At 44.2% G+C, this 10891-nt stretch overlaps 1 protein-coding gene across 1 annotated transcript; it reads right to left on the bottom strand.

Annotated features, from left to right (window-relative positions):
- Positions 1-3872: 3872 nt before the first annotated feature.
- LOC107188016 (5-oxoprolinase) lies at positions 3873-10796 on the bottom strand. Its single transcript, XM_015576237.1, has 21 exons — positions 10632-10796; positions 10389-10574; positions 10082-10320; positions 9833-9995; positions 9598-9683; positions 9286-9487; positions 8878-9138; positions 8575-8700; positions 8279-8480; positions 7875-8094; positions 7668-7806; positions 7167-7444; positions 6823-7083; positions 6336-6441; positions 5867-6034; positions 5542-5786; positions 5354-5465; positions 5021-5245; positions 4729-4910; positions 4432-4591; positions 3873-4026 (listed from the first exon to the last, which is right to left on the bottom strand). The coding sequence occupies exons 1-21, from the start codon at positions 10794-10796 to the stop codon at positions 3886-3888; spliced, it is 3867 nt and encodes a 1288-aa protein (XP_015431723.1). The 3' UTR covers positions 3873-3885.
- Between the last annotated feature and the right edge of the window lie 95 nt (positions 10797-10891).

Genomic DNA, 10891 nt, shown 5'->3' with positions numbered 1-10891 from the left:
CAATTTACGCGATCCCGACGAAGACGACGTAGTCCCGTCATTCTTTCCCTTCGAGCTGATCATATCCTGGTTTCCTGTAACATCCAGATCCTGAAAGAATCGTTGATCTCGTTAAGCTTAATCGCGTTATCCCTTGCCGTCGACGTAATCTCGTCACTCCCAATAAATTCAGCATTTCGTGGAATACGAATTCGCTGTCGAGGGATTCGTGAAATTGAAATGAAAATTGAAACGTCATTGTTCGTTAAGTAATATTAGGTTGCATCGACGTGGTTTGCACATTTATATTTACTATACGCCCATGGAACGATCATTCTACTATCAATCGATCTAAGTAGGCAGGTTTACAGGTAAAGAGATTCACTTAGGAAAAAGGGAGACAAAACAGAGATACAATGACTAAATCTAACCCTTTCATTCCCACATTATTTTAAAATTACCAAAGATATATTTTGTTGCATTTTTGAGTATATTACATGACATATAAATGATTCTCAAGAACATTTTAATATTTTGAAACCGTCTAATGCCACTTAAAAACTTTTTTACTTTTTTTACAATTATATACAGTAATTCCCATTGTAATGTTATACATACTAAAACCCAATTTTTCGTACATTTAGTCGATAAATCCAATAATAACTGTCAAGTGAGTGTTAATGAAATTTAACAAATTTATTATTTTATAGTAGACGCATACACTACTGTAAATCTTCAGCAATACTACTGGAACTCGCTTTCCATACTTTATCGATCATTACAGATCACAACAGCTCATCTACACCGACTGACCAACACGAGCATTTCCATTAACACGTCGCCAGGGTCCACTCCGTGGCTCGAAATAAATTACCAAAAGAAATAATACGCCACCAAGTCGTAAGGGGGCGCGAGTCAAACTCAAGCCATCAGAACGCATAAAGAAAACAGCAGTAGGAAAAACGAAAGGGGGAGGGTCAAGAGTTCAGACGGCTTTGGTCGTCGCTCTCTTCGTCCTAGGTGTCCGTTGTCTTTTTCATGACGCGGGAGACAGGGAGCAAGAACAAGAAAAACGCAAAAGGAAAAGTAATTAGCGAGCATTGTCAGGTCTGGAATACCCACTCACCTGGTCGAAGCTCGTCCGAATAAGTCGCAGGACTTTCTCAAAGGCGTCTCTGTACGCCGCCTTGTTCCCCTCGTGCTCCGGCGTAATTACTTGTCTAAAAAGAGCCGCCACCAGATTCTCGTCACTCGGATTCAGATACACGGAATTCCCGAGGACAGCATCGTCGACCGTCTTCTCGCAGCCGACAAACGATAACACGAAAACGGAATAGAACGCAGCCACCAGAAGCCCACTGGACACCGTAAATAGTTTCATCGCGGAAAATCTGATTCTCTATCGTTCACGACACGATCGTTGTAGAATGTCGCGCGAAATCGCGATTATATAGGGGCGACGGACAGCTGTTTCGGGAAGAGTGATTGCGCAAAACGATGAAATATAACCTACGGAGGGGGGAGGGGGGGCTGCGACTGTTGATCGAACGTCGGCTAATTGTCGTTTGCACAGTCTGCTCCGACGATCGGATAGCCTAGCGAAGATGATCGGCGCACACGTGGACATTTGACGGATAGCTTGGATCGTTCAAAGGGGAAAGAGGTTGATCAAGTTAAACACAGATGCGGCTGTCTTCGTGGGTAACTGGCGTCTCGAGGACGCCAATAAAAGGGTCTTCGACGAATTCATCCGCCCGGAAATACGTATTTCGCGGTTCCCCGTCGAAATTTTCCACCGACGACAGCAAGAATTCTTGGACGGAGAGGGATCGCGCGACCGGTTTTACTGGCGGACAAGCCAGGGCGAGCTGCGGGTATCGACGAGAAAGGATGTATAAGTTCGTCGGCCACCGGGACGAAAGTTTCGTCGAACTGTCGTCGTTTTTCATGCAACTTTTCCGCTTGCCTTCCCCCTCCCCCTCCCCTACGTCCGAGGGGTGGAGAGGCATTCGTAAAATTTCTCGGGGAAACTTTATCGTTTTCCGATCATAACGCGACGTGCTTGTCCCTTGAACCCTTCGGTTCATCCACCTGATAGGCCGAAGAACTACGTGCATGTGTCGTATTAAAATTCTTTGAGCGATTCCGTCGCGAGAATAAATGCGTGGGAGAGTTCAAGGGGATCGTAAGTCGGGCAACCCTTGCTGGGAAATTCGAACCATCAATTTAACACGCGTTTCTTCGCGGTTCCAAGATGTAATATCGACAGCTGGATGATTAACGGCTTCGGGAACACTTCGTATTTTATGCTGTTTTAGTATCGGTGATTCTATGTGAATAACTCGTGTCGCAGCTGTACGAGATTGACTCCCGATAACAGTCGTGGGAAAGGGAAATTATCGACTACTAGAACTGGATGACTATTGGTAATAAAGTTTTTGAATTACGGAAATCTCTTACTTTCCACAAATATTGAGTTCTAGGAGAGATTTATCAGGTTCTGATAAAGTTAAAAATGATTGTCTTTAACAATTTCATGTTCTAATGGATTGTATGAAATTGTAAAGAAATACGTAAGGTGAGATTCGTTGCTTGCTAATTAGTTGACGAAGTTGAGGAAGTCAAGCGTCAGTTGCTGGTCTGTTAAACAATTTGTTAACGGTGACGACAAAACTTTTTAAAGTTAAATAACGAAGCGAACGTTTTTGTCCGTCGACGTGGTGAACAACGAAAACAAACGTACGGCCCGCATCGGCGTGTTGGTTGGCTTCCAATCAGGGTCCCTTGTGCGTCGTGATTGCTATTTCTTTTTGGCCTCATGGATCCCAAAGGAAACTCCTCCCAGTCACCCCAAAAAGCAACTTCATCTTGGTTCCAGTTCTTTGCGATCCAGCACGTACAACCGCTGGGATCAGCCGCTCTTTCGGCTAATTGTGACGAGCTAATTGTGAACGAACCTTAATGTGTTCCGCGTCGTGATGCATTTTAATGCGATGCTACGAGAGTTCTTTGGCTCCCACCGTTTTCCCTCACGGGCAGAAAAGACCTGATAGTATTTTCTTTCTGGTGGAAATTTGAGTAACTAGAAAGACACGTCTTTCAGGATTTTTTTTTCATTTCACATATTTTCCTTCAATTAATAGAACCCAATTACATTCGGAGACACATGATGGATCATCGGTGGATCACGATATGACTGTAGATTTCGTAGATTTATAAGAAATATTAAAAATTAAAATACTGTAAAATGGATAATGGGAATAATGGAGATGATATATCATATAGCGTGATAAACGAAAAGACTCGAGATACAGGACAGTTAAGTCAAGCTATAAACGTAGGAATTGGGAAGAACATAATTCGCCACCTTGATCGGTGTTTCCATTGCCATAGGAGTCTTGAACTTCTGGATAACGTGGAGCCTATTAATGAACACAAAAATGGAATGATTTTCCTATTCGTTTCCCATCGTTATCATCCAATATAATATAAACGATGTATGCATCTAAGAAACATTTCGAACCGTTTCGTGGACAGATATGCAATCAGAAGTTTCGAGCTGTACATGTGCACGGGGTCACGATATTTCGGTCAGCAATTACTGCGACCGGAAATGAAACGGGCGCGCCATTCGTGTACCGAATGAAGCGTCCAGGTAAATCGATGTTAGTTTCGGTGAATTTGATTTCGCCATAGCCATCAATTCATTAAGAAATTTGGTAATAAACAGGAAGACGGAGAAATTGAACGTCGAGCATAATTACGAACCATCGGACTACCGTCAAAAACGTTTCGGAGCAAATGATCGCAATTTAATGGAACAGTGATAACAACAGCATTTATTAACAGAATTACAGAATTAAATTAATTACATATTGATTGTACACAACATATTTAATCAACATATCAAACAGACTCTTGAGCTTTTCGGTATTCAAAGACGCTTCCTCGCTCGACGAATCCTTGAGTAGTCTTCCTTATTAATGTAGCCTCTTTACCAGGTGAACCGTAACCGCCACCGCCAGGACTCTCCAAAATGAACGTGTCCTGCAAACAAACCTCCCATTAAAACGGACGACCCGTGGAATATACAAAGAACATTCCACGGAATCGAAGAAAATGACACCGTGACCCCCGTCCCTCGATAAACGCGCCGTAATATCAGATATTTTTCAGCTTCTCGCGGAACAACCGAGTTGCAAACAACCGGATCGCAATTGTCGCGATAAAACCTTTTACGATCCAACGTAAAAACGCGAACAACTTTTCTTCCGTCTTCGCCGCGCGTAGCTACTTGCGTTCGACGGATCGAACATCCTGCAGTTTATTTTGTTCCGAATTTTATCGCACGATTTTACAACGACGCGTATATTTTTACGCAATTCATATATTTCGTCCTTCGAGGTAATGGTTGATGGAAGCTGTAAAAAGAACAGCGTCTCGTCGACATACCCCTGGACGCACTGGCACCGCAGTCTTTGGGCCCAAGTTGATTCTTCGCCCATCCGCCGTCTGCAACGTGTTCCTTCCGCGTTCGCCAGACAATCCTCCGGCCAATCCGGGAGGGCTGTGCACTCTTCTTTCCGTTAACACTGACAACATCATCGGGGTTCTACGAATGAAACATATCCAGTTAAAAGTAGCTTGCGATAAGAACTAGAAGATGACTCTTATTGAGTATAAATGTAATCTAATGGGTTCGTCAGGCCATTTTTAGTTAAAGAAAAAGTCAGTTTTTACGTGAAGTACCTAAAAGTCATCTCACGGATGACACCATCGCCTCCGGGACGGGAACCAGCTCCACCAGTCCCGGGACGTAGAGAAAATTTATTCAGAATCACCGGATACCGAAGCTCTAGTATCTCTGGGTCTGTGATCCTAGTGTTGGTCATATGGGTGTGCACTCCTCCTCTACCGTTCCACGTTGGTCCCTTGTTGATTGTTGAAAATTAAATGAAACAAATGGTCCAAAAGTGATCTGCTAATTTTAGCAATCACGTTGCTAAATTGAGAATTGTATATATCAGAGAAAATCGCTTACAGCTCCGCTGCCTCCAGCTACGGTCTCATAGTATCCCCACTCCTCGGTGCCCAGTGTTACATTGTTCATGCAACCCTGCGACGCTGCACAGGCCCCGAATGCTTGCAAAATAACGTCCACCACGCGTTGAGACGTTAGGACGTTACCACCGACCACTGCGGCTTCTTCAGATGGGTCCAAAAGTGATCCTTTCGGGATAATTATCTTCACCGGTTTCAGACAGCCCTAAAAATCACCGAAAGCTTTGAAGAATGTTTTATTACATGTACTTATACGTTAACTTATTAAACCAGAGAAAATATTGAGTACGACGAAAAGACATATCGATGGTACCTGATTCAAGGGCACATCTCGACCGACGATACACCTCAAACAGTAGATCAACGCGGACAGAGTAATGGCGCGAGGTGCGTTACAGTTTCCCCACACTTCGTATCCTGTACCACTGCAATTTCAATTTCTCGTTAAAGGTTTTAATGATACTCATGAACGTTTTCATATAACAATCAAATCGAACATACGTAAAATCACAGACCGCTTCGCCTCTCTCGATATCAACGTTCAAAGTGAATCTAATCGGACTTCCATCGTCCATGTGATCTACCGCGGTTGCAACGGTACTTCCGGTTTCTTCGAAGAGCTTCCTTCCGACAGATTTCAGCATTTCCCGGACTGCAACTTCCGCGTTATGTTGGATGTGACCCATGTAGGCTTGAACAACCTCCAGACCGTATATATCGATCAGCTCGTTCACCAATAGCGAACCCTTGAGTAAATATTAGCAATTTTCTTGTGCATTCTTCAAGATACTGAGGAAAGATTAACAAACGAAATACTTATTCCTACTTTGTGATTGGCTGCAATCTGAGCCTTCAGGTCGCTCAGATTGTCGGACAGGTTCCTGGTCCCGGAACTTCCTGGGATCTTGCCTGGAGCCATCAATTCTTCTGTCAATTCCTTCTCGCGGAACACACCATTGTGCACCAAGAGGAAACTCTTAAAAGTAGCTCCCTCCTGCAAGACGTATCTTCGTTATTAAAATGAACTGGGAAGGAATATTATCATTGAGAGGAATTGCACAACTGAGTGATGAGAAAATGCGAATCTTATTGATCAGAATATTAATAGACATATCAAATTCAGCTCTCACAAATACATTTTCCTTCAGGATTATCTGAATGGACGTTTTTCCTATCCTTGGATCAGAGATTCGATTGATTTAACACCCTCAAGTGTCTTTGCATCGAACTTCATCAAATTGTACGTCAGCCAGACACACGCTACAATCACTAGAAATTCTTCCTTGGTCTCATACCTGAAGCAAAGTAGTAGAATGAGGCGGCATGGAGCCAGGTGTGATTCCTCCGATATCAGCGTGGTGGCCTCTACTAGCCACGAAAAACACCGGTTTCGCCACGTCCCTGTGAAGATTTATCCCCAATTCGTATTCTCAACTCATCTGTGTATTATACAGAGTGAACCACGAATCGTAATCAGTAGATATATAAAAAAAGTAACATATGTTATATTATGATACTTATCGAATTCGTCTTGAAATCCTCTAACAGATAGGCGTAAAATAATTATAGATGTTTTTTCAAAAAATTAAAGGTGCCCTTGAAAAATCATGAAAAAAGAGAGTTGACAAAAAATTTGCTATAATCACGTTAAAGATCTCTTGAAACTATGCTATACCTGATAAAAACATTTTCAATCGAACTGCTAATAACAGAGTAATCTCTACTGATCACGATTCGTGGTTCACCCTGTATACATACTTAGAAGTTAGGAAATGTAAATACTTGTAAAATACTGGAGTTATGACAGTGAGATCCGGAAGATGAGATCCGCCAGCGGACGGATGATTCGCGAGTATCACGTCGCCTCGCGTGAATTCACCCCCGAAGGCTCTCATCTGATACTGCACCGTCTCCTGCATGGCGCCCAGATGGACCGGTATATGGGGCGCGTTGGACACCAATCCTCCATCGGGACCGAACACCGCGCACGAGAAGTCCAGTCGTTCCTTTATGTTCGTCGAGATCGAGGTTCTCTGGAGAATCCTTAGAGATCCCAATTTGTGAAACTTCGAGCAGCTCGCCCCGCAAAGGGTGGTTCGTAAATTGCATCTTATCGCTCGATCTACCTGCCCATCTGCTCGGCGATACTCATGAACCGGTGGGAGAAAATGCTGAGCTGAATAGCATCCAACTCGGTCGTGACCTCCGTCTTCAGGCCTTGACCGATCATTATCACGACGTCGCCGCGAGATGTGATCGATGCGTGGCAATCGGGCTCGATCAGAAGGGTGCTCAGGCTGTCCATGATAATAGCTGGTCCGGAGATCGTGTGGCCGGGCGACAAGGAAGCTAATTGGTACACCTTGGTCTCTAGGTAACCGTTCTCGAAGTAGACCATCGTTGTCTGGAAAGTCAATCATGTAAGAGTATTCGGTAGTATGGGGTACATATTGTATATTAATAACTTCTGTGTCTTGTTAGCGATTTGAACTGTTACCCAGTACCGATTTGGATAAGAAATGACTAGGATATGGTTGTGGATTCAAAGTTGCAAACATGTCGTAAATATTTTAGATACTAATGAATGTTCTACACTGTCAAAATCACAAATTTTTCTGTTTACTTGCCTTTTCCAACTTGGGAAGTGCTTCAGAAGACGGTAGAGTCGGATCTTCATCTACATCAGTCTTCCCCACTCCCCGTACTCTCACGTCGTTGACCAAAATTTTTCGATTCGACATAGTGAAGCCGAATTCCGTCTGATACCTAAATCAACCATCGTTAAGTTTCGTATTTCATGTTCTCACTTTATTTCTCACCATTAGAAACTTCACCTTTCTAGAAACGTAGTCAGAAAATCGCCATGTCTGGTACCCTCGTTTCCATCCCCTTTTGGATTCGGCGTGCACATCAATGCGCAGTCTGTTCCTTGGTAACGCAGGTGTAAAAATGGCTGAGTAATTATGTGAGACTCTGCGAATCCTTGCCTCAATAGCCTAGCTCGAACTCTTCTCTCTAAAGCATCTAGACGCTCGTCCAGTCGCGCAAACGATTCTGAATTTAAAGAAGCAATGGTATTAGAACTACTGGACTATAGATTTTATTTCTATGACGAACATAAATCCCTATTTAATTCTCACTTTCAGAATCTATATTTTTAAAAAATTGATATGTTAAATTATACACATATTTGTTGTAAGTTGAAGAAATTAATGCTTTCGCGATTTTTCAAACGTACCTTTTTCGTAAGCTTCCGCGCTAGGTTCCTGAGCCTCTTCCACAACGTCGGCTAAGGCCATCCCATAGGCTGACAAAATTCCCGCGTATTTGTGCACGAAAACGGTTCCCATTCCGAGGGACCGTGCAATCGCACACGCGTGTTGTCCACCAGCACCCCCGAAACAAGCTAAAACGTGACGAGACGTATCGTATCCTTTAGCCTATCATATAAAAAGAAAGAATAAATAATTTATCTCTATTTATCTCAGTCTCAGTACTTAGCTACTGTAGTCTGCGAACTATATTTAAACAGACCTGTGTTAGAGCTCGTATCGGTCTACACATCGTTTCATTGGCGACTCTCACGAATCCCATAGCCACTTCTTCGATCGTCATATCCGTCTTCGACTTCTGGCCTTCTTTCGCCAAAAATTCGTTTATCTATAAACAAAAAGTTAATGCCCCGTCTACATAAAAATCTCATGGTAATCTTCTACAGAAGAAGCTTTAATCTTTACGTAAAAAAAAAATCTTCCATGAATTACTATACTAGTTACAGATTTTTAGCAACAGTCTCAATTGAATTCAACTTCCCTAAAATGGTCACCGTTTACGTACCTCGTCGGTAAGTGCACGGAACGCCTCCATCGTCCGCGACTTGTCCAACGGCTCGTTCTCGCTCGGTCCAAATATTTTCGGGAAATACTCGGGCAACAATCGTCCTAGAGCCAGATTCGCGTCAGTCACCGCTAGAGGGCCATTCTTCTTGTAGCACGCTGGTCCAGGATGTGCTCCGGCGCTCTGAGGTCCGACCTCGAAGAGACCCGACCTGAAGAAAAGCATCGATCCACCTCCTGCCGCAACTGTGTTCACGTCCAACTTCAACCGAATTTGGTGATGTTTGAGATCATCGAAGTGACTAGACTTTCTCACCGGTTCAATGATTTGGAAAACTATTTCCAGTAGTTACGATGACGCGATATTATTGCTAATCTAGTAATAGGTAACTGAGCTACAAAATGGTACCTGCGCGGCTTGGATCGTCACGCCAGCCGTGGTACTCTCGTACACGTGCTCGTAGCTACCACCGTAACGACTGACGTCGGTAGAGGTCCCACCCATGTCGAATCCAATCACCGGTAAATTGGTCTCCTTGCCATAGGTGGTCATAGCGTAGCCAACCACTCCACCGGCTGGACCGGAAAGTATAGCGCGGGAACCGTTGAACCTGAATAAAAAGAATTAAGACCTAGACAAGATTGTCCCTGAACTCGTTTGGATGTGGTATTACAGTTATTCCAGTTCGTTACTTGGCTACTTGAATCACAAAAGACTCACGAGTTCATTGGAGTCAATCCACCGTCGCTCTGCATGAATAGCACATTCACGCCCTTCAGTTTATCTTTGAATCCCGAGGCGAAGCCCTGAAACAGAGTTATGAATTAATGATCGAGGATGCAGGGTCCTAGCTTCCAAAGACAAGTCCTGGAAATTCGAAAAAGCGGTGTGCTATTTCGAAATAGAATGTTTTCTTCAAGATTTAAAACAAAAATAACGGGACTGGGATATGTACCTCTAAATACTGTTTAATATGCGGCGTCAGGTACGCGTCAGCACAGGCGGTGAAGCCTCGAGGAACGATCCTCGTCATGGGCATAACTTCGTGGGAAAGGGACACTTGAGGAAAACCAGCCTCTCTCGCCAGTTCACCGACTCTGATCTCGTGTTCAGCGAACCTAATAAAGAGAAAGACAAACGAAAAGCTATGAAGTCGACAATTGATTACAATCCAAATGTTTGATAGTCACATTTAGGGACTGACATGTAGCTGTGCGCTAGAACCACCGCCAAGCTCTCAATCCCAGATCGTCGTAGGTCCTCCAGGTCCTTCTTCAACCTCTCTTCATCGAGTTCCTGCGTCACGAACAGATCTTCGCCCGTGGAACCCTTCACTGTTCGCCACTTTTTCGAATCCAGGCAACATCTACCGGGTAAAGCAGGTACCACCCTGCACTTCACTTCTATGACCCTCTTGTAAAGGACTTCCGGTGTGGTTACTTGCTGAAAAGACGGAATATTTATCCCTCCCCGCTATTCCACAGCGTCTTCTTTATTATTCGATCACTAACCAGGTCAAATATATTCGGTCGTGCCTGGTTTCCAATGAAAAGTAGATCTTTGAAACCCTCGTTTATCAGAAGGGCCATCCTCGCGCCCTTTCTCTCCAGCAACGCGTTCGTCGCGACTGTTGTCCCCATTCGAATCCACGATATCAACGAAGTATCGATTTCTCCGTCGATCTTACGTCCGGTTTCCTAAAAGTATCGCGCCTAAGACATCGTGAAGAGCTCGTAGATTGTGAATATCGTTACCTGTTCGAGTATCCTCCGAATTCCTTCGCGCGGCGCGTCCTCGTAATTGGCGGGATCCACCGAGAGCAGTTTCATCACTCGAACTTTGCCGCCCGGACACCTGGCGTACACGTCTGTAAACGTGCCGCCCCGATCTATGGCGAACTCGAACGTCTCCGGAATCATGTTTCACGTTAACACCGACGAACGACGATCTAGCTGTTCGGTCTGGCTGGCCGCGATCACCTAGACGGTCGACGGGAGACTGTCTCGCGGATCAA

Source organism: Dufourea novaeangliae, unplaced genomic scaffold (genome assembly GCF_001272555.1).
Source record: "Dufourea novaeangliae isolate 0120121106 unplaced genomic scaffold, ASM127255v1 scaffold109, whole genome shotgun sequence".
NCBI classification, from domain to species: domain Eukaryota; kingdom Metazoa; phylum Arthropoda; class Insecta; order Hymenoptera; family Halictidae; genus Dufourea; species Dufourea novaeangliae.
This window is presented reverse-complemented; position numbering and strand designations above follow the sequence as displayed.

What these genes read in the sequence shown, in the direction of transcription:
- LOC107188016 (XM_015576237.1), bottom strand. Translation starts at nt 10,796, where the DNA reads ATGATTCCGGAGACGTTCGAGTTCGCCATAGATCGGGGCGGCACGTTT. An exon ending in CGATACGAGCTCTAACACAG is followed by an intron (nt 8,481 to 8,574) that starts GTCTGTTTAAAT and finishes TTTATATGATAG; the next exon opens with GCTAAAGGATACGATACGTC. An exon ending in TAGCTGGAGGCAGCGGAGCT is followed by an intron (nt 4,911 to 5,020) that starts GTAAGCGATTTT and finishes ACAATCAACAAG; the next exon opens with GGACCAACGTGGAACGGTAG.